The 23,062-nt window shown below is 57.9% G+C and overlaps 1 protein-coding gene across 1 annotated transcript in view; it reads left to right on the top strand.

Moving 5' to 3' along the window:
- The first annotated feature begins 500 nt into the window (after positions 1–500).
- The window catches only part of SLC1A7 (solute carrier family 1 member 7), a 41,351-nt gene continuing 18,789 nt past the window's right edge, over positions 501–23,062 (top strand). The window contains exons 1-2 of the mRNA XM_062191355.1: positions 501–635; positions 6,576–6,655. Of these exons, the coding sequence (XP_062047339.1) occupies positions 501–635; positions 6,576–6,655 (215 nt within the window). The remainder of the gene's footprint in view (positions 636–6,575; positions 6,656–23,062) is intronic.

The following is a 23,062-nucleotide window of genomic DNA, read 5'->3' as shown; positions in this document are numbered from 1 at the left end:
CCCAGGCCATAGCAGAGAGCTGGATAGGAAGAGGAACAGCCGGGACTAGAACACAGCACCCATATGGGATGCCGGCGCTTCAGGCCAGGTTAACCGGCTCCGCCACAGCGCCGGTCCCTGGTGATCGCTGGTCTTACAGTTCTTTCTGAAACGAAGCGCAAGTAAAAGTCAAACCAGCAGAGCAGGTGTTCCTCCTGTTCCTCCCGCCAGAACCTGTCCCCTGCCCTGTGTAAGAGACACATTTGCCTTTCAGGGCCTTGCTCCCCAGCCACGTGGCCTGCTCTAATTTCCCAGGCCCTAATCTGCTCCCAGCTCCTAATGATGCAGCTGGTAATAGGATTGTGGCTGCTCCGGGGGGCGTGGCCATGCTCTCGGGCCTGGGACCGGGGCTTAGCAACTCTGACCAACAGCCCGCCTGTGCTCAGCCTGCACCCTGTGCCCCGGGCAGCCTCAGGTGCATGGAATGGTGCTGTGCCCCGGGCCAGCAGGCCGGGCTCGCCATGGTGCTGAGTGCCATCCTGGCGCGGGGCAGAGACGTGTGCCGGCGGAACGGGCTGCTCATCCTCTCGGTGCTGTCGGTCATCGTGGGCTGCCTCCTTGGCTTCTTCCTGAGGACCCGGCGCCTCTCACCCCAGGTCAGCCACCGGGAGCATCTTAGGGCCCCAGGGTGGGGGGGTGGGGGGTGGAGCTAGGTCATGAGTCACAACGCCTCTAGGGTCCCAGTTTTCTCACCTGTGACGTGGGTGTGATGAATGCCATGTAGGATTTTTAAATTTTTTTTTAAGATATATTTTATTTATTTGAAAGAGTTACAGAGAGAGGTAGAGATAGAGAGAGGTCTTCCATCCACTGCTTCACTCCCCCAGATGGCTGCAACGGCCGGAGCTGCGCCGATCTGAAGCCAGGAGCTAGGAGCTTCCTCAGGGTCTCCCACGTGGGTACAGGGGCCCAAGGACTTGGGCCATCTTCTACTGCTTTCCCAGGCCATAGCAGAGAGCTGGATCAGAAGAGGAGCAGGTGGGACAAGAACACAGCGTCCATACGGGATGCCGGCACTGCAGGCCAGGGCTTTAACCCGCTGTGCCACAACGCCAGCCCCACCATGTAGGATTTGAGTGAGACTTGAATAAAATGGCCAATGGCATGACCAGGCTTGGGGTGGGAGAAGGGTGCGGAGGAGGCCTCGTCAGTGTCCCTGCAGGGTAGGGGCTGTGGTAGAGGAAAAACAGGCTCCTGTAAGAGCTCAAAGCAGACATCGAGAAACACCTCCTCCAGGCAGCCCATAAACCAGCCAGCCAGGAGCGGCACTATAGGCAGAGGAAGGAGCAGGAGCAAGGCACGGGGCAGAAAGATTGGGGACTCTGGGGTGTGGAGCAAGCATTTGTGGCTGCCAGAAGCTACAGGGGAGGCAGGGGCTGCAGCCCAGGGCCCAGCACGCCCGTGGGTCCCGTCACTGAGTGTGGACACGGGGCAGTCACGAGAAGCTTTGGAGCAGCAGAGTGATGTGGTCGGCTCTGAGCTCGGGAGGGACCCCTGAGTGCCACGTGGAGGATGGGGTGGCCTACAGGGGCCAAGTGAGGGCAGCTGTAGGGGCGAGGCATGACCGGAGTAGGGCTGAGGAGTGGGGGTGGGGGTAGGAGGGACAGGTTCGAGAACAGGTTCCAAAAGGGGAGCCTGCGGGATGTGGCAGCTGATGGGACACTGCGAGGGGGAATGGGGTCTCCGTAAGGGCCTCAGCTAAAGATGCCTCTCCCACAGGAGAGGAGAGGCACCCACAGGACTCTGACACCTGTGCGAATAGCAAAGAGGACTAGGGGGTCAGGCCCTCCCATGGGAGGCAGGGAGGGAGGACTCGGCCCCAAGGATACACGGGCAGCTGGGGATGTACAGCCAGCAGCGAGTGGAGGGCAGGGCGGAACTGGGGTCGGGAAGCCTGCTGCGGGCAGCCAGGATGATTGGGTACCTGGGCGGGGCACTAAGGGGTTTCAGAAGTGAGGGGATTCTCACCAAACTGACTCAGCAGGGTTTGGGGCTGCAGTCAGACCGTGCAAGCCCAAGGCAGGGCCCAAGGGCAAGGCCTAGGGGAAAGAGGGCTCGGAGGAGCCTGTGTAGACTTTGGTCAAGGAGAGAGGCTGCCAGGGGCTCCTGTTGCACTCCCTATTGCACAGAATCCCTCCTCCTGCAGCCCACGGGTGTCCAGCGGGGGCTCAGGGTGTAGACATGGCTTCTATTAAAAGGAAAATGCCCCCTCTTCCGGGAACTGAGCTCAAGCCTCACAAGTGTGGACACTGGGGGCAGTGGACCCTTGAACTTGACTTTGCTAGTAAATGCCGGCATGAAATCCAGCTTCCTCCCCAAGCCTCAGCTGCATTATCTGTAAAATGGAATGGCTGGGAGGACGGGCAGTGTACGTGTGCTGGGATTATTGTGAGCGGCAAGCAGTGCATGGCGCAGTAAGTGCTTACTGGATGGTACTCCCCACCCCACCCCGCCTGTCAGCATCCTTCCTACACCAGGAAGCGTCTCAGGTTCCACACCTTACAAAAGTCTTTTAGGGATGGGCATTGGGCACAATAGTGAGGATGCCACTTGAGACAGCCCTGCCCCATCCAGCTTCCGGAGGCAGCAGGTGATGGCTCAGGCAGCTGTGGCTCTGCCACCCACGTCAGAGACCCAGAGTGGGCGCCCAGCTCCTGGCATGCGCCTGGCCCAGGCCTGACTGCTGCAGTGCAGGCATCTGGGGAGTGAACCAGCAGATGGGAAATCAATCTCTCCCCCCCTCTTTCAAATACATAAATTTAAACATGTTTTATTTATTTTATTTATTTGAAAGGCAGAGAGACAGAGCTCCTCCACCCACTGGTTCGCTCCCCAAATGACTACAGCCAAAGCCACAAGCCTGGAATTCCATGTGGGTCTCCCACACAGGTGGCAGGAATCCAGGTACCTGAACCACCACCTGCTGCTCTCCCAGGCGCATTAGCAGGGAGCTGGATCAGAAGCAGAGCAGCCAGGACTTGATCTCGTCCTCTGACCCTGGATGCCAGTGAGGCAAGTGCTGACTCAAACTGCTACGCTACCATGCCAGCCCCTAAAATTAAATTTTACAAGTTTTATTAAAAGTCTTTTAGACCTGTTTACAACTGAAGGAGTCCCCTCCTCCCTGTTCACGCCACGCCCATGCCCTCGGAGCCCCGCTGCCTCAGGGCCATCTGTGCGGGTGCTTATTTCTTTCCCCAGACTGCACATGGCTGGACAACACGTGGGCTTTCTTGAACCAAAATGTGCGCCTCGCTCAGTGTTAGGCACAGAGACCCTTCCACTGTATGCTGAGTTAAACTGGCCAATCCGTAGTCTGCTCTCTTTAGTTCTCCTCAACAACAAAGTCATATTTTATGCAGGAAGATTATTTTGTGAAAATAAATTGCAAGGCCTATTATTAAAAGCCAAATTCACCAGGGGCCTCCTTTGCTAAAGCCGCCTTCTCCATCTGTTTGGAAATGCAAGCGTGTTCTGGCCTGGCTTAACCGGCCAGATAAACTGAAGGAAGGATGTGGCGTCTTAGAACAATTATTTGGCAGGAATTGGCTTTCTCGGCATCTTACATCGAAATCCAGGATTTCTCTGTTTGATCTCTTAGCCTGTGACTCAGAAACTAAGCCTTCCTATTTTGTAAGCTTATGCAACAGGAAAAATTATAAACAACTTGGAAAGTGGCAAAATAGTCTATCTGTGAAAAGAACTTACAAAAACACAAGATTTTATCCTTGGATTTAAGTATTTCATTTAAAATGATCCATCATTTCCAGACTGCCAGCTATAGTGTGGCAATAACCATTGCATCCATTTTTGTTCCCTTCCTAGAATTCCGGTCAAATTATAGTAACAGAATCTTTTAAAGATAAGAACCACCAGGGCATGGGCGTTGTGGCACAGTGGGTTAAACTGCCTCTTGGGACACCTGCCTCCCATGTCAGGGTGCCATTCCGGGCCCCCAATGACTGCACTTCCAATCCTGCTCCCTGCTGATGCTCCTGGGAAGCAGCCGAAGATGGCGCAAGTACCTGCATTCCTGCCACCCACTATGGGAGACCCGGATGGAGTGCTTGGCTCCTGGCTTCGGCCTGGGCCAGCCTCAGCTGTTGCAGACATTTGGGGGAGTGAACCAGAGGGTGGAGGATCTCTCTCTCTGTCTCTGCCTCTGTCTCCTCTGTGTCAATTCTGCCTTTTGAATAAATACATAAAAAAAAAAAATCTTTAAAAAGAAAAGCAACAACAAGAACTGCGAGGAACAGAGAGAATATAAAATGGGACGGTGAAGAAAAGACGCTGAGACTTCAACAGACCAGGCAGCTCGGGAAGAGATGGGGCTGAACGACCTCACCCGGCAGAGCACAGCAAGTGGACGCGTCGCTCTGCAGGAGCCCGTGCCAGGGCAGTTTGGGAGAACTGTGCAAGTGCAAGGCGCTGCCCCAGGCGGGGCTGAGGCCTGGGGCTGAAGGCAGAGCCACAGCTGGGAATTTTGTAACCGGAACAGTCGGGCCTGGGGGACCGGCGGTCATGGACTCAGCCATGCGTGAGTCTGGGATCCAGAGCGTGCCTTCAGGTCGGCTGCCAACCGCGTTCCCCAGCCAGCAGGGGGAGGAGACGTCTCCCGCTGAAGCCTCAGAGGAAAGCTCTCCACCACCACCCCCACTCCCAGAGGGAAACCAGCTCCTCCTCCACGCCCCTGCCCTGGGGGTCCCCAGCCGCTCTGCTGCACACAGGACCTCAGAGCCTCACCCGAGCCCCTGGAGAGTGCAGAGTGTGATATCACTCACACAATTCCAAGCGCCCCGAGCCGGAGTGACGGAGTGACGCAAATAGCAAAACGGAGCTCAACTCAGCGTTTAGGAAGCAGGCACCTGGCTCAGGTGGAGGTCACGTAACCGCAGGTGCCTGCTTAGTCTGAGGAAGGAAGCGACCACCTGCTGTGGTCTCAGAAACTTCCCTTCCTCCTCCGTTGCCAAGTTCCAATGGTGTGACCTTGTTCCTGGGGAGACAGCTGATTGAGCAAGGGTTTGGCTCCAGAAAGATCCATGAATAGGCTGGAGCCAGCAGCCTATGACGGACCCAAGAAACGAATTCTGCCCCACAGGGGCCAGCTTTGTGGCACAGCGGGTTAAGCTGCCACCATATGAGCGCTGGTTCATGTCCCGGCTGCTGCACTGCCCATCCAGCTCCCTGCCGATGTGCCTGAAAAGGCAGCAGAAGGTGGCCCAAGCTCTTGGGCCCTGCCACCCACGCGGGAGACCAGGATGGAATCCTTGTCTTGGCTTCAGCCAGGCCCAGCTTCTGCTATTGCAGTCATTTGGAGAGTGAACCAGCAGCTGGAAGATCTCTCTTTCTCTCTCTAACTCTGCCTTTCAGATAAATAATAACTAGAAGAAGAAGAAGAAGAAGAAGAGGAGGAGGAGGAGGAGGAGGAGGGGGAGGAGGAGGAGGAGGAGGAGGAGGGGGAGGAGGAGGAGGAGGAGGAGGAGGAGGAGGAGGAGGAAGAAGAAGAAGAAGAAGAAGAAGAAGAAGAAGAAGAAGAAGAAGAAGAAGAAGAAGAAGAAAGAAAGAGACTCCTGCCGCAGAGAGGCTCTTTATACTGAGTGGGGTCTCAGCCCCACGCCCCTCGCTCTCACTCTGTCTCAGCACTTTTGGGAGAGGGGGCACAGTACCTGCACAGGTGGAGAAACTGTTCACTGGAGGCCGTGGCCCACTTCCCTATCCTCATAGACTAGACTGAGACCCTCTCCCAGGCAGGAGCCGTGCCCCATTCATTTTTGGGTGCCCAGTAGGAGGCCTGGCATAAGTGGGTTGAATGAACGTGGGAACAGCACGCAGCCCTGCCCTCTTACCTCTCACACTTGCTGGCTGAGATGGACTCTGCACCCGGGACAGGCAGGTGGACGGTGCAGACGGGGACAGCCGTTCTCTCCCAGGGTTGGTATTTACCCTCCTCCAGGCTCTGAGCCACGTGCTCCTGGGCCTCCTCTCATGTAAGCTTCCCGGGACATTTAATTTATTTATATTTTAAAGATTTATTTGAAAGTCAGGAGGAGAGAGAGAGTGAGAGAGTGAGAGAGATCTTCCATCCACTGGTTCACTCCCCAAATGGCCACAACGGATAGGGCTGGTCCAAGCTGAAACAGGAGCCTGGGACTCCATGCAGGTCTCCCCTGTGGGTGGCAGGGGCTCTGACCCTTGCCTCAGCAGGCAGCTGGATCAGAAGGGGAGCAGCCAGGGCTGGAACCGGCGCTCCAGTATGGGATGCCGGCATCAGAAGCCGCGGCTGGCCCTCCCGAAGTGTTTATTGTCCTCATGGTACAGTTGAGGACATATCAGAGCGCTTCGATAAAGTGCTTAAGGCCGCACATCTCGGGGAAGAGCAGAGGCAGCCAACGTTGGACCCAGGTCTGTTAGATTTCAAGACCAGTTCCTTCGCATGGACTCTGCCGCCCACGTGTGAGACAGGCGGGTGCCAACGAGCTGGGCAGCTGCGAAGTCTGCATGGCCTGCTCTAACCTCAGCCCCCACTGCCTTTTCAGGAAATTAGTTACCTGCAGTTCCCCGGAGAGCTCTTGATGAGGATGTTGAAGATGCTGATCCTACCTCTGGTGGTGTCCAGGTGAGGCGCTGGGTATTTCCTGGGTGGGTTGCGGTGGGGAGGGTGAGGCCGGGTCCCGTGCCAGGCCTGCTGCCTCTGTGGGTGGCCGGATGGCAGCTGCAGGCCATGGGCGCGCTGGGACCACAGGCCCATTGTGGGCAGTAGGCCTGCGTTCTGGGTCATTGGTTATGTTACTCCCATGAGTGGAGTCTTTGCTGGTTTGAACAAGTGGTTGAGAGCCACAGGATGAGACCTGACTCCCACACATCTCAGGGCCAGCAGGGCAGGGGACCAAAGGCAAAGGCAGCCCTGGGGACCATTCAACCATGCTATCCTGGCCCAGGGTGCAACCCTGTGCTGGTTATCTAATCTAAGCCTCAGTTTCCCCATCTGAAAAATGGGGATCACAGGTTGTCATGAAGACTGCTTGTTTGAGCATGCAGAGGGTTCAGAGGCCACACCGCAGCAGGGGGCTGGCGGGATGAACCTGGGGGGCGAGCCCTTGACACCAGCCTGAAACATTCAGACTTCACCCAGTAGAGTGAGGGTCGTGGGAATCACTGGAGACCACTCAGTGCCCAGCACCGAGAGCTGGGGCTCTCTCTGGGACTCAGAGCGTCCAGACATGTAGTGAGCTGGCCAGCCTGGGGGTGTCAGAGCCCTGTGCTCTGGAATCGTCCCCTCCCAGGAGTCCTCTGCAGGGAGGGAAGTGGCCCTGTCTTCCTGGCTCCCCTGCCAGCTCCGCACCCTCTCCCTCCAGGCAGCATCTAGCTCCTCAGACTCAGCCTTCCAGGCGCTCCTGAGACGCCACCTCCTTCAGGTGGTCCTCCCTGACTCCCCAACCCACGCTGGCTGCTGTCTTCTCTCTGTGCAACTTTTTTTTTTTTAAGATTTATTTATTCATTTGAAAGTCAGAGTTACAGAGAAGCAGAGGCAGAGAGAGAGAAAGAGAGAGAGAGAGAGAGAGAGGAGAGAGGTCTTCCATCTGCTGGTTCACTCCCCAAATGGCCACAACAGCCAGAGCTGGGCCGATCTGAAGCCAGGAGCTTCCTCCAGGTCTCCCACATGGGTGCAGGGGCCCAAGGACTTGGGCCATCTTCTGCTGCTTTCCCAGGCCACAGCAGGGATCTGGATTGGAAGAGGAGCAGCTGGGACTAGAACTGGTGCCCATATGGGATGCCGGCGCTGCAGGCTGGGGCTTTAACCCGCTGCGCCACAGCACAGTGCTGGCCCCTCTATGCATCTTTTAAGCACACACACACACACACACTCACACTACAAACTCACCTGATTTTAATTCCTTTAAATTTTTGTTTGTTTGAAAGAGAGAGAGAGACAGACAGAGATGCAGAATTCTTCCATCTACTGGTTCATTCATCAAGTGCCCACAACAGCTGGGGCTGGGAAAAACTGAAACCAGGAGCCTGGAACTCATTTCAAGTCTCCCATTTATGTGGCAGTGACCCAACCAGCTGAGCCATCACTTGCTACTTCCCAGGGTGTGCATTACCAGAAAGCTGGAATCAGAAGCAGAGCTGAGACTCGAACCCAGGCCCTCTGATATGGGATATGGATGTCCCGAGCAGGGTCTTAACCACTGTGCCGAACACCTGCCCCTTTATGCATCTTTTTTTTTTAAAAAAAATTAATTTATTTGAAAGGCAGAGCATCAGAGGGGGAAAGACAGAGAAATGGATCTTCTTCCATTTACTATTTCACTCCCCAAATGGCCATAATAGCCAGAGCTGGGCCAGGCCGAAACCAGGAGCCAGGAACTCCATCTGGGCCCCTCTTGTGGGTGGCAGGGACCCACTACCTGGGCATCTTCCACTGTCTTCCCAGGTGCATTATCAGGAAACTGGGTCAGACACACAGAGTAGCTGGGACTCGAACCAGCACCCCAGTATGAGATGCCATTGTTGCAAGAGGGCAGTTTAACTCACTGTGCCACAACGCTGATCCATCTATGCATCCTTTTTTTAAAAAAGATTTATTTATTTATTTAATTCAAAAGCAGAATGGCATAGGGATAGAGGAAGAGATGAGAGAGAGGGAGGAGAGAGAGGGAGAGAGAGAGAGAGAGAGAGAGAGTGTTCCATCTGCTGGTTTTCTCCCCAGATAGTCTCAACAAAGCCGGGAGCCTGGACTCCATCCAGGTCTCCCACATGGGTGGCGGGGTTCAAGCATTGGAGCCGTCTTCTGCTGCTCTCCCAGGCCAGTAGCAGGGAGCTGGATTGGAAGCAAAGTGGCTGGAACTCAAACTGGTGCTCGGTTATGGGATCCGGCGTTGCAAGCGGTGGCTTAACCTGCTGCACCACAATGCCAGTTCCCTCTAGGCATGCTCTGCGTCATGCGCTGAGTCTGTGAATCTTCCAAGGTCACCGGTAACCCCCCAATTGCTAAATCCAAAGAACACTCAGTTCCTGTACCCGCCCTCTCCTCGTGGTTGCTCACTGCTCCACGTGGCCTTCCAGCCTACTTTTCGCCTGCTGGCTGCCCTCCATCCCAGAGTCTCTTCCTCTACTCACCCTACAATGTTGCAATTTCTCAGGGCTTTAAGAAGCTACCTCTGTGCAGATCTGGCTCCCAGGCCTCTCCTCCCAGCCCCACCCTTGATGAACCAACCTCCTGTTGGATGTCTCCACTCCCATGGTTCACAAGCATCTCAAGTTTAATGCCACCAACTTGGAAACTTTGTCCAGCAAACTGGTTCCCTCTCTTGTTTGCTGCTTGCCCCTCACTGACAGAGTAAAGGACAGCCCTGTGTGCCCAGTCATTCCGTCAGGCGCCTCGGTCATCCCCTTTCCCTCACCCACACGGCCAGTCCGGCAGCAACTCCAGCGGCTTCTGCCTGCTCACATGACCCGGCTTCCTCCCCACCCAGGTCCTGGCACTCCTCCTGCACCTGTTCCCTGGCTGGTCTGCTTGCTCCCAGCCCCTCCCACCCATCCTCCACAGGGCTTGAATGGAGCTCATGAGAAGCAGGTGGTGCTCTGCCATTCACGCACCCCCAGTGACTTCCGAGGCATTAGAACGAAGCCCCAACCCCTCGACCTGGACATGAGCTGCGCCTGCCTTCTCCCCCATCTCGGCTCATGTCACACTCACACTAGCGCTCCCGACCTTCAGGTCCCTAAGCAGACCAGACCCTCCCCCACCTCGGGGGGGCCCACGCGTGCTGTTCCTTCTGCCTGGAACATGGGCACCTCCTCCTCCTCCTCTCCCCCAGCTCAGTTTACCTGGCGCCTCTTAGCGAGGCCCTTGCTCCACCTCATGGCGCCCTGTTCCCCTTCCTTACTCATTAGACGCTGATGCTCTAATGTACGCACTGGTGACTTCTCCATCCGGCACTGGACGGTAGGCACCAGAGAGTCGGGGACAATACTGTCTTTTTTTAAAAGATGTGCTCATTTATTTGAAAAGCGGATTTACAGAGAGAGAGAAAATCTTCCATCTGCTTGTTCACTCCCCAGATGGTTGCATGGCCAGGGCTAAGCCAAGTCAAAGCTGGGAGCCAGGAGTTTCATTCGGGTCTCCCACCTGGGTACAGGGGCCCAAGCACTTGGACCAACTTCTGCAGCTTTCCCAGGTGCATTAACAGGAAGCTGGATTGGAAGTGGAGCAGCCAGGACTCAAACTGGTGCCCATCTGGGATGCAGGCGGCGCAGGCAGCAGCTTTACCCACTACACCACAGCTCCAGCCCCAACAGTATCGCCTTGAGCTTCAGCTCTGGATGGTCAGCCCCCGGGCCAGGGTCGGGCACATAGTAGGTACTTATTAACATTTGTCAGCACAAGGATTCGTGAACAAAGAGTGAGTTCCGTGATCCTGTGTGTGCTGTCTGGGTCCTGCAGAGACCACGGTGCTGTCTCACCGGCTCAAACAGCCAACGCACAGCGACCACAGCAGTGCACTGACGAGCAGCCCCAGGCTCCTGCTAGGCAGCTGCGTGCCCTGCTGACCTGGCAGCTTCCTCACAGCAGCGCTGTGAAGGCAGAGCCCCTGCGTGGACCCTGGAGTCAGGCGGACCCGAGTGCCTGTCCTGGCCCTGCTGCTGTTAGCTGTGGGCCTTGAGCAAGTCACTTAATTAACAAGAATCCTGTTCAGAAGCCAGGCTGCCCGCACCACGCAGGGTCAGGTGACCAGGAGCAGCGCTCCCACCCCGGGGCTCCCATTTTCCTGGTGCCTAAGGACCCCCCCCCTCCCCAGTCCTGGCTCCCAAATAGCTCGTCCTCTGCCCCGGATGAGTGACTTCTCCTGGCGGGGCCAGCACGGTGGTGTGAACTTGAGAAAAGCCAGAGTGTGTGCATTCAGCTTGCTTGTTTAGTTACAATTTGGGCTGGTGCGGAGCAGCCGTGTCGCTGAAAAAACGCAAGCGCTTCAAAATTTGCCTACCGAGGGAAAGCTGAACTGTCACGGGGAAGAGTGATGCATCTCTGAGCCCCAGCCTCCTCGTCCGTGAGCCCGCCTCAGCGCACCTGTCTACCCACCTGTCTACCTCCCATTCCTGGGAGCCCAGGCCGGGGCTGTCACTCCGGGTGCAACAGAATCATCAGAGCAGCTTCAGTGCGTTCAGATGTTCGAGCTCGCCCCAGGCTTCCTGAACCAGAGCCACCAGGAAGCCCGAGCAGGGCCATGTTCTGATGGTTTTTGCAAATGCCCGCAGTCACACCTTCTGCCTGGCATGAGGGCTGCTGCCCTTCCATCCCCAAGGGCTCCAAGAGGTGACCCCAGGAGATGGGTTTCCTGTCACGTGATTGCTATTGGGCAGTGGCAGGACAATGCTTCAGGTTCCAGTGAGCTGCAAGTGTAGGTCCCAAAGTCTGGCTCTCATGACTGCCCGTGCCCCCTTCCCTGCCCCAAGCCCCGGGAGCAGACCGGTCACCAGCTGTCCCCAGGCACACCTCATGCTTTCCTGTCTCCACACCTCTGCTCCTACTGACCCTGCCACAAAGCCCTCTTCTCTTAACCCTCTTAACTTAGTTTAATTCTCACCCTTTCTAAAGATTGTTGTAGAGGCCCTCAGTTCTGGAGGCCCAAGAGCTTGGCACCGGCATGTGCTGGGCTCAGGTGAGGGCCCCATGGCAGGAGCACATGTGAGAGTCAGGGCGGGGGTAGCAGTGCCAGTCAGGATTCAGGCTGGCTTATGACAACCTGTGCCTGTGAGAACTAAACCAGTCCCCTGAGAACAGCATTCATCTGCTGCCAACCCAGCTGTCTTCCACTGGGCCTCCACACCACCACGCTGGGGACCCAGTTCCCAGCACATTGCGCCCCAGCACAGATCTAGCTCAAGTTTCTGTCGGAAGCCCTCCCAGCTCCTTGCATGTTGGTGACACCCCATCTGCTGTGCCAACACTGCTGGGGGCCCCAGATGTGCTCAGTGACGTCAGTTCAGTGAGCGATCCGTAGGTCGCAGCTGGGGAGCCCCACTGCAGGGTGCAGAGGCTTTTCGGAAGCACAGTTGGACGATCTGAGCAGATAAGTGACAGTCCCCTCTGGAGTAAGCAGTCCTCTCCCTGGACAGGGAGTGCCCCCGGCGAGGGGGAGGGCTCCACGGGAGAGCCCCCTCCCTGGGAAGGGCCCAGTGCATCACGGCTTCTGTGTGAGACCCTGGGAGGGGATCAGGTTCATTTCCCACTGGTCTTTCACCTTGACCTCTGCCTGGTGCTCAGGGCAACCCGAGTATGCAGGAGACTGGAGATCTGTAGATAAGCAAAGAACTGTGGCCGGTGACAGTGACCAAAGACTCGGCCTGGCTGGGAGGGCCTCACCAGCTGGTGGGTGCACAGTCACAGAGACACTCTGTTCCTGAGAAGGGAGGTCCAGTGGGAGGGAGGTGGGGCCGGTGGGCCTGCGCTGGAGCCCAGCTCAGGCACTCTGCTCATAATCCAGCATCTTCGAATTCTTGAGTCTCTTTTTTTTTTTTTTTTCTAGAATCTATTCCAAGCCAGCCCTTAGCCTGAGCCTTCCCGAATCCAGCTGAGTGCAACCTACCCTTGCAGTCCACCCTCCCCCCCCCCCCCCGCCCCGTGCACACAGACATTCCTCGCTTCCAGTAGGTCACGACAGATAAGGTCACACTTTGCTGCATCAGGCCTTCCACCATCCCCTGGGTGTCTCTCTCTGTCTCTCACTCTCTCTGGCTGGCTCTCCCCCATGTAACAAATCACCAAGGACTTGGTGGCGTCACCCGCGTGGCCATTACCTCGCCATTTCTGTAGGTCAGGGGTCCAGGCGTGGCCCAGGTGAGTCCTCGGCTAGTGTCTCCAAGGTTGCAGTCTAGCTGGCTGCTGTGCTTCCCTCCCACCTGCAGGCTCCCCGAGGGAAGACTCCACTTCAGGGCAGAACTCAGCTGTCAGCTGGAGGCCACCTGCTGCTCCGGCCTCCTGGCCCCTCCGCTGGAGGTCACAGCACAGAGCTAAACTGGGTCAAGGCCAGCAGGGGGCTCTCTCACGCTCCAGTCTTCCAAGACCAAGTCCTGTGTTACGCAATGGTGCGATGACTCTCTTGGAAGCAAGTCACAGAGCCTGCCCACCCTTGTGGAGGCCCTACCCAGGACATGGATCCTGGGAGTCTCCTTAGGGTGTGTCCACCGGTTTCCTTCACTCCCCTCCTATGCCTCTGCACCTCAGCATTTCGGAAGCCAGCTCGACTGCGGTGTGCCTGCAGCACACGGCTCCCCAGCCGCACGTCCCCATGGCTCGGGAGCACATCGCTCCTTCCCGAGAGAAAGGCTGTGGAGAGCACAGCCTCGTCTCTCTGAGCTGATTTCTCACTGCCTGCTGCCAGGCCTGGTACACAGCAGGTGCCTAGTAGCTGCTTATGAAATAAATGAAGAAAGAGCAGTAGGAAGGCAGCTGTAGCAGAATTCCAGGGGCGTGACATTGACCAGCACTTGAACTGGCCCCTGAAGGGTGGCTAGGAGCTGTCTTTTAAAGTTGTTTATAAATCATATAATCAAATCGCAAACATGTTGGATCACAGAAGACAGATCATGTGTTCATTCTGTTCATTCTGCCACTGTTACTATTTTGTTTTTCTGTAAATGTTTGCTCTTATCATGCTCGGTGAATCTGCCGGGCCTGGGGCGCGGCCCTTGGCAGATTGGTGCAGCAGCTCAGCCTTGCCAAGGCCCCGGAACATCAGGCCTGGCTTCTGGTGCTGGCGAGAGCTGGCCACGTAGAGCAGAGGCCCACGTGTTGGTTGACAGAGGTGAATCTGCTTTCCAAGGAGGACAGATACACACAGCCCCTGGCCAGTGCCTTTCTCCCTGGGGGCTCACCACGTGGGGAACCCCGTGGGGAATCTGGCAGAGCAGCTGAGTTATTCAACTGGGTGACCCGTGTTGAGTCCGGCTGGGCCATGTTCAGTTCCTTTTGGGGGCTCCCACCGTCTGGCTTGAGGCGGCAGTCCCAGCTTGTGTGTGCTGGAGTTGAACGTAACACGTGCCGGGTGGAGATTGCACACTGCCCCCTACAGGCTCACACCCCAGCAGGATGGTGGGCGCCAGGGATGCTCTGGGCGCCAGGAGCAACACCAAGGCAGCCTCGGCCCTGCCCAGGGATGAGCTCCCGGGAGGTTGAGCCCAACCCCCTTGCCTCCCTGGGAGCCTCAGTGGTCATGAGCACTCCCCACCCCCTAACAGCACGTGCCTCTCAGCTACATTTGCCATCGGGAAGACTCTTCTCAAAACAACACAGGCCTTGCTGTCTCCTCTTGTGAGCACAAGCCTCAAACAAAATGTAGAGAATCCTGCCTCCTGGGGCAATGTCATAGCCATGAACGGTCTGATGGGCAGGACCCGTGGCCGTGTCATCACGCCCTGAGTCGGGGCCCCTGCCCCGGTGGAGTCAGGTGGCTCCATGTGGTTTGCGTTTGACTTTCTGAGCTTTTGCTGCTGACTGAGCCCATGTGAGCCACACTCTGTGTTTGGAAGAGTCAGGCCATGGGGCCGGTGCTGTGGTATAGGCAGGTAAAGCCGCCACCTGCAGTGCCAGCATCCCATATGGGCGCCAGTTCATGTCCCAGCTGCTCCACTTCCAATCCAGCTCTCTGCTCTGGCCTGGGAAAGCAGTAGAGGATGGTCCAAGTCCTTGGACCCTTGCACCTGCGTGGGATTCCCAGAGGAAGCCCCTGGCTCCTGGCTTTGGATCAGCGCAGCTCCAGCTATTGTGGCCAATTGGAGAGTGAACCAGCGGATCGAAGACCTCTCTCTCTCTCTCTCTCTCTCTCTCTCTCTCTCTCTCTCTCTGCCTCTCTTCTCTCTGTAAAACTCTGACTTTCAAATCGTTCAAATAAATAAATAAGTCTTTAAAAAAAAATTAAGGCCTGGGAGGCTCCCTTTCCTGATCTCTCCCAGTATGGCCACTTGTCACTACTTGGACCCCTTTTGCTTTTTAAAGTATTTTTTTTAAAGATTTTTTTAGAATGTATTTGAAAGAGTGACAGAGAGCCAGAGAGAGATAGAGAGGGAGAGATCTTTTGTCCTCTGGTTCGCTCCCCACATGGCCACAACAAATCCAAGAGCCTGGAACCCAAGCACTTGGACCATCTTCCCCGGCATTAGCAGGGAGCTGCAATGGACGTGGAGCAGCCGGGACTCCACCGGTGTCCAACATGGGATGCCGGCACTGCAGGCAGCGGCTTAACCCTCTGCACCACAACACCGGCCTCCTTTTGCTTTTAATTTATAGTCTAACCCAAAAAATGTGGACAACTTTCTGTTCTTTCAAGTGCGTGCACGATACCTTACTGATAACACTGGCCACAATAAGCCTGTATCCCTCATTGTTTGCTTGTCACTCAACATGATGCCATGAGGTTTGTGGCCCTGTTTGATTCTACCCAAGGGTGGTGCAGTATCGTTAGTCTCTTCCCATCACTAGATATTTGGGGTGCTGCTGGAGACACTGCTGGGGCATCCCTGTCCCCCAGGGCTCTGGGTGTACCCCGAGTTCTGTTATCTACCCCCACTCCAAGCCTCAGCATGAGACACAATGCTATCTGTGGATGTACGAGGAGGGTCCCGGCAGGTGCAGCGTTCGCACGTGTGGCTGAAGTTTGCGTCTAACCACAGGAAGTGAGCCAGGCCTGTTTCCAAACATCCCCAAGCAAGAGCCACACAAGGAACCAGGCTGAGTGCAGCCGGCAGCCGGCTCCAGCTCTCCACTTGCCGTTTGCCACGCCCTCCTCTCCCCTCATTCTTCAACGTCTTAACCCAGGCATCGCTCAGGGGAAAACCGAAACCATGTGTGTGTGACTCACTGGTGGGGTTTTGTCAGCGCCACATGGCAGGCGTGCGTGCGGCTCCGTGTAGGGATTCGGGGTGTGCCTTACGTGTGGGTGTGGGTGTGGAGGGATGCTGTTTTCCTATTTCTTGTAAGAACCCTAAACTGACTTTTCTTGGAATTTTCTTGGAAGTAAAGCTGGTTTGGCCCGGGGAAACCCCACACCCCCTTCTCCCCTTCCTAAGCAATTCCCGTGTGGCAGAAAACTCGCAAACTCGAGGGTCCTGGGCGAGTGGCCCACCCAAGCCTGGCTGGGGTCTGGACGCTGCCCTTTGAGCCGTGCGCAGCCGATCCCCGCAGAGCCCAGCTGACCCTCAGCTGAGCCTGGGGCCTGTCCTCGGCCCTGCGGCCAGGCAGCTGCCGGCCTTACTCGGATTAGAGCCAGCGGTGGGCTGCGGGCGGGGTCTGCCCTTCAGCCTGGTGACACAGGAATCCGCCGGTTTCACCACCCAGCCCAGATGCCCTGGCCCTGGCACCTTTGGGTAGAGAGCTGCCATGTGGACTTCAGGGTCCACTCTGCAGCCACCTCCTCTGGGAAGCCCCCTGTGGGCTCTCAGTCCCAGCCATGTGCAGCTTCAGGTGTCACCACCCCCTGCACGGAGGCCCCCAGGGTGCCCAGGCAAGTGGTTACCAGGAGGCCGGGTGGGGCTGCACCTCAGAACCTGGGGACGTGGGTGAGGTTTGGGGAAGCCCCTTCTTGGGGGTACAGGTGCAGACAGCACAGCCTGTAGCTAAGTGGGCGCCGAGACAGCCTGTTCAGGCTCGCGGGGAGTTGGCCAGGGCTGGGGTGTGGCAGAGCCATCTGGGAAGTGTGACTCGTGCTAACGTGGCGCTTGCTGTCAGCTGCTGGGCCTGTCATCTGCTCCAGGGAGAAAGAAACCCTGGCCCTTGGGAGGCTGAGGGGCCCTGGCTCACCTTCGGAGCCGCCCAGGCCTCCCAACTGCTGCTGCTGCACCCCGGAGCCTGTGGACAGAGCCTGTGCCCAGGGCAGCAGAGGTCAGAGCCCCAGCCTGGCCACCCAGCCCAGGTGCCTTCCTGTCACTCGGGTCCTCCCAGGCAAGGCCAGGGGCGTGAGAGGGACGCATCTCACTAGCAGGCCAGGGTACCCATTTCTCACGGTGAGAGTTTGCGCACCCTTTGCTTGCACACCTCCAGCTCCTGGGAGCTCACTACTTCCCAGAGCGGCTCCTTCCAGAGCAGGGCTGAGACCCCACATTCTACTCTCATCAGTCCCCCGTCTGGCCTGCTCTGGGCTCCCAGGTGCCTCTCTGGGACACTCCCCTGTCCTGTCCCTTTCCCAGAGGGTCTCGGCATCAGGGTAGGTCTGTGGCATGCTGGCCAAGTCACCAGGTTGATGGTCTGCTAGAACCGTTTGGTGGCCCTGGGTGGCAGGGGACTCAGCACGCTGCTGCCACAGCTCAGCCTCCCCTCGCCCCAGAGTTTGACTCTGAGCTGTGGAGGCCAAGTGCAGCCCAGCGCGTGTCTGGGTTCAGCGTTGGCGTCACCCTGGAATTGGCCCGAGGTCCCTGGCTGCTGGGGCCTGTTCCATCCCAGCTCCCTCATCCAGCACATTAGCTGTTCCTCCTGGCTTCCTGTCCCGCACAGAGCTAACCCACATGCTGCCAGAGGCCTTGGCCAAGCTGTTGATACAAACGACCAGACCGGAGAGGGCTGAGCTGAGCAGTCCTCCAGAGCCCCTGGCTATGGCGGCAACCGTCCTGTCACCTGTCCCTTCACCCACCCCCATCTGTTCCCAGAAGTTCCGGTGCCAGCTGCCTCAATGCCACACAGACCTGCAGTACTGGGGTATTTCCCCTAGCCCTGGCAAGAGCACCAGGGCTGGTCGCATAACTTGTTCTCAAGAGACCTACGGCCACCAGAGCTCATGAGGCATCCTCTTGAGAGCCTGATCTAGAATGCCAGCCTGCTGCGACATCACACACCCGCACCCCGAGAACCTAGGCTTGCCTTGGAGGAGCTCCCAGCCTGCTGGGCAGGTGGGCACAGACAGTGACACCCGAGGAAGCGCTAGCACCAGAAGCGGAGTGCACACCTTCTGTGTCGCAGGCACTGTCCGAATGGATCCACGCCCACTGGAAGCCATCATGGTCCCATTTATCCTCCAGGGGAAACCAAGGCACCCCGAGGCTCAGTAACCCTCCCCAGGGACTTCCCAGCCTAGCTGGGAACACGGGAGGCCCTCAGAGGGAGGTGGCACCCAAGTACAGACTTGGGAGTGGGTAGCAGTAGGAGGGGACAGGGAGAGGGAAGAGGGCCGGCAGGGGCAAGGGGACGGGGTGCCTTTGTAGTCGCTGCTTCATCCACATGCATAACCTGCCAGCCTGTCGTGTGCCTGTCGTGGGTTAGGCATGGGAGATTCGGGGTGAGCATAGTGGCAGAAGGCCCTCTAACACACTGGAAAGCATAGGGTACACTGGGGAGGTGAGCAAGGTGGCTGCAGTCAGGGAAGGCTTCCCAGAGGAAGTGACATCTGAGCTGAATGTGGAAGAGGTGACTGGGAAGGGTGGGGAAATGCAAAGGGAGGATGGCGGACAGTGAGCTCCAGGGAGAAGGAACAACCACGCAAGTAGTCCGAGGGGCAGCTGGAAGTCCAGCTGGCTGGGGCAGGAGAGGCCCTGCAGGACCTCAGGCCAGGCCAGGCGTTTGGCCAACTCCTCCCTCGGGCTCTCTGTGGTGGAGCAGCCTGCGGGACCCCACCAGGTGAGTCACTGCCCATTGCACCCACCTCTTCACCACCAACCCCTGGACAGGAGGCTGAGCTGCCGGGGCCTCCCACTCAGGCCGCAGTCCTCCCTTAGGGTCAGTGTGAGAGCGAGGGGCCGGGCAGTGAGCAGCCTCTTCCTCCCCCCCAGGGCCCCGGCAGCCACCGCCTCCCTGCCCCCAGCCGCAATCTCTTGATCCCCAGGCCTCGGGCTCCGAGTGTGGCCAGATGGCCTGGGAGGGAGCCCCGGGCCGCAGGCACTCCCGGAGCCCCCAGCCCAGCTTAGAGTAGGAGAGACGAGCTAGCCCAGTCTCCCCCCAACAGCAAACCATGAGCCAGAAGGAACATTCGAGACCGTCCCCATGGAGCTCTCCCTTCTGTAGCCTTGATCTCCCATCCCAACAGGTGGCCATCCAGGCTCCACTTGGACCCCTCCAAAGACGGGCAGCTCACTACCACAGAAGGAAGGGCTGTAGCCACGGACAGTCCAAGAGCTCTGAGAGCAGGACTGAAAAGGCACCCTGTGGACTGGGTCCTGTTAAAACCATGGCCAGCCCAAACCAGAAGACCTGATCTGTCCTGCCAAGATTTAATGAATGCAAATTGAACTTTAAGACCTGAAGCAAGGCAGAAATTTTCTACATTGTCACATGCTGAAATGGTAATATGTCAGATATACTAAGTAAATGGAGTATTTTTTTTTTTTTTTTGGACAGGCAGAGTTAGACAGTGAGAGAGAGAGACAAAGGTCTTCCTTCCATTGGTTCACCCCCAAAATGGCCGCTACGGCCGGCGTACTGCACCGATCCAAAGCTGAGCCAGGTGCTTCCTCCTGGTCTCCCATGTGGGTGCAGGGCCCAAGCACTTGGGCCATCCTCCAGTGCACTCCCGGGCCACAGCAGAGAGCTGGACTGGAAGAGGGGCAACCGGGATAGAATCCGGCGCCCCGACCGGGACTAGAACCTGGCGTGCCGGCTCTGCAGGCAGAGGATTAGCCAAGTGAGCCATGGCACTGGCCAATTTCACCTTTTTTTTTTTTTTAAAGATTTATTTGTTTATTTATTTATTTGAAAGGCAGAGTTAGAGAGAGAAGGAGAAGCAGAGAGAGAAATCTTCCATCTGCTGGTTCACTCTCCAGATGGCCAGAGCTGTCCTGATCCGAAGCCAGGAGCCTGGAGCTTCCTCTGGGTCTCCCATGTGGATGCAGGGGCCCAAAGACTTGGGTCATCTTCCACTACTTTCCCAGGTCACAGCACTGAGAGCTGGATGGGGAGAGGAGCAGCTGAGACTTGAACCCGCATCCATATGGGATGGCTTTACCACTACACACAGCACCAGCCCCTCACCGAGCCCTGCCTTGGAAGATTGTTCCAGGATCGAGTGTGGAGAATGTTGGGGTGTTTGGAGACCAGGGAAAGTGTGGTTTCTGTTGCCGCTGGGGGCGCCACCCTCCAGGCTTGTGTTTCTATCACATTCTAGAAACAACAGAAGGAGTGGGTGTTGTGGCGCAGCAGGTTAAACAGCCCCTTGCATGGACCACATCCCTTCTGGGGGCACTGGTTCAAGTTCTGGCTGCTCTGCTTCTGATCCAACTCCCTGCTAATGCACCTGGGAAGGCAGTGGAGGATGGCCCAGGTGCTTGGTCCTCTGTCAGTCATGTGGGAGACCCGGATGGAGTTCCTGGTTCCTGACTTCAGCCTGGCTCAGTCCCTGCTGTTGCAACTATTTGGGAAGTGACCCAGAGATGAAAGATCTCTCGCTCTCGCTCTCTCTCTTCTCCCCTCTGTTGCAAATAAATGGTCATAAAAAACACAGAGTGGAAAAACATTTTTTAATGAAAATTACCCATAATCCCACCACCCACAGACACGCCCGGTTTCTTGGTGGAGTTCTCTGCTGTGCATGTCCGTGTGACCCAGTGCTGCACCGCCAACCACCTGCTCCAGCTTGTCAGTCCTCAGAAAGTACCTTTTGCAGCTTGACCCTAGAGGCCCGACCTCGAGGAGCACCCCCCAGAGGAGTCCCCCCGCCCCAGAAGACCAAACAGTCAGCCTGCCCCGAGCTGCACCCCGCCCGTTCTGAGCTCCCGTGGCCCCAGGTGTACCTGGCTGTGTCTGGACGCAGCAGAGACTGGTGAGGGCTCTCGCCCCAGCAGGGTCCGGGCTCCCAGCAGAGCTAACCACTCAGCACCAGGCCAGCAGCCTGTCTCCAGGGACCCGATCACTTCCAGGGGCGGCTTGGGGGTGGGCCGCAGGGCTCTCGGCAGCCACGGCAGCCACGAGTCTCAGGTGGCTCCAGGTGTGGCTCTCACAAATCCCCCTCCCCCTCCCCAGACCCTGCTCGCTTCCCTCTCCTCAGCCGAAGGCTCCCTCGCGTCCCCCTTCCCAGAGGTCCAGCGAACACCACAGGCACGGAGCGCGTTCCCCTCGGCCTGGGCTCAGTCTGCCTTTTGGTCTCGTCCATCCCCATTCCTCAAACGTGAGCTGGCCCCGACCCGAGTGAACTCTTGTCAGCCCCCCAGCCTTCCTGTTGCCTTCTGCATGTCACTCCCCGCCACGTCTGCCCCATCCCCAAGTCCTCATCCCCCAGGAAGCCCTCCCCGACTCTCCTAGCTGGAGTTCCTTGTCCCTTCCCTCGCAGGGCTGATGTCCACCGTATGCAGTGGTTGCTCGGATCCATTTGTGTCCAGTGTCCTTCCCACCCCGCCCCCTACTCCCCACCAGACTGAGAGCTCCTGGAGGCCAGGCATGGGTTCTGACATTTCTCTGGGTGCACAGGGCATGGTCGGGAGAGGACAAGCCTGGAGCAGGCCTGAGGGCTGCACCTGCTGGACCCTGGTGTCCCGCGTGACCTCACGCAGGTCCTCCTCTTGGAGCCTGAGCCAGTTGCACTTGGCGGGGGGCTCTGTGGGGGCAGGGCAACTGCTTGGCCCAGGCCTGGGTAATGACCCTGGGCCACCCCCGTTTCCTCTGGCTGCACAATCCCATTAGGAGCCTTCGGGATTTAGTCCGAGACCCACCCTAAGCCCATCACTACCATATGGCGTCCTGGCAGATGCAATGGCAGAGCCCATGAGCACGGACTCATTCGTTCGTTCTCACTCACTCCTTCAGTCGGCAGCCTGCTGCTACCAAGTCGAGCTCCGGCCCGGCCCGGGCCTGGCTCTGTGGACCCAGCACTGAGTCAGACCCAGGCCAGGCCCAGAGGCCGTTCCAGGAATCAGCTGGCAATTCACTACTCACTGGTGTGGGGCTGTGCAGCAGGGAGCTCTGGGCCTCTGAGAGCCCAGGGCAAGGACTTCATGTAGGCTGGTGGTCAGGAAGGGCTTCCTGGAGGAGGGAACCTGGTCCTCCATCCTAGTGGCAGAGCTGGCCAGCTAGGCTGAGCAGGGCAGAGTGGGGTGGCCTGGGCCTGGGAAGGGAAGGCTGGCTGGGCAGGCCCCGGTGCTGGCTGTGCAGGCCCGGTGCTGGCTGGGCAGGGCCCCGGTGCTGGCTGTGCAGGCCCCGGTGCTGGCTGTGCAGGGCCCCAGTGCAGGCTGTGCAGGGCCCCAGTGCAGGCTGTGCAGGCCCCAGTGCAGGCTGTGCAGGTCCCAGTGCAGGCTGGGCAGGCCCCAGTGCGGGCTGTGCAGGCCCGGTGCTGGCTGTGCAGGGCCCCAGTGCAGGCTGTGCAGGTCCCAGTGCAGGCTGTGCAGGCCCCAGTGCAGGCTGGGCAGGCCCCAGTGCAGGCTGTGCAGGCCCCAGTGCAGGCTGGGCAGGCCCCAGTGCTGGCTGGGCAGGGCCCGGTGCGGGCTGTGCAGGCCCCGGTGCTGGCTGGGCAGGGCCCCGGTGCTGGCCGCCGCTGTGTGTGCCTCCTGATGAGAGGAGCGGGCTGTGGAGGGATTATCTGCTCTTGTTTACATGATTAAAACCAGACAAATACTTCCTTTATCTGGAAGAATGAAAGGGCTTTGGGGAAAAATCCTTTTGGCAGCAAAGCAAAGCCCAAGCATTTCCTTAATTAATCTCCGACCCACCCCGCGGCCCCCACACACCCTCTGCACACTCCCACAGCAGCCTGGAGCGCAGAGCCCCGGGGGCCGACCTGCACTGATGGGCAGAGGTGGGGAGGCACTGCGAGGACCCCGCCCCCTCATCCCGGCCTACCACTCACCCAAGCTGACCCCAGGGTGGCGCCGCTCCAGCAGAGGAGCCCCCTGCGGCCCCATTTCAGAAATGGGATGCTGAGACCCAAAGACAAGGGAGTGCCTTGCGTGCTAGAGCCACACAGCCCGCTGGAGCGCCAGGGCCAGGGCCCAGGTGGCTCGCTGCCAGCCCCAGGCGGCCCTCCAGCAAGACAGCAATGTCAGCCAAGCTGGGTGCTGGGGATCCCCAGAGAAGTCGGGGAAGCACAGGGTCTGGAGCAGGTGGGGCAGGGGG

Source organism: Lepus europaeus, chromosome 5 (genome assembly GCF_033115175.1).
Source record: "Lepus europaeus isolate LE1 chromosome 5, mLepTim1.pri, whole genome shotgun sequence".
Classification (NCBI taxonomy): Eukaryota; Metazoa; Chordata; class Mammalia; order Lagomorpha; family Leporidae; genus Lepus; species Lepus europaeus.
Note: the sequence above shows the minus strand (reverse complement) of the source record. Positions and strands in the feature narration are given on the sequence as shown.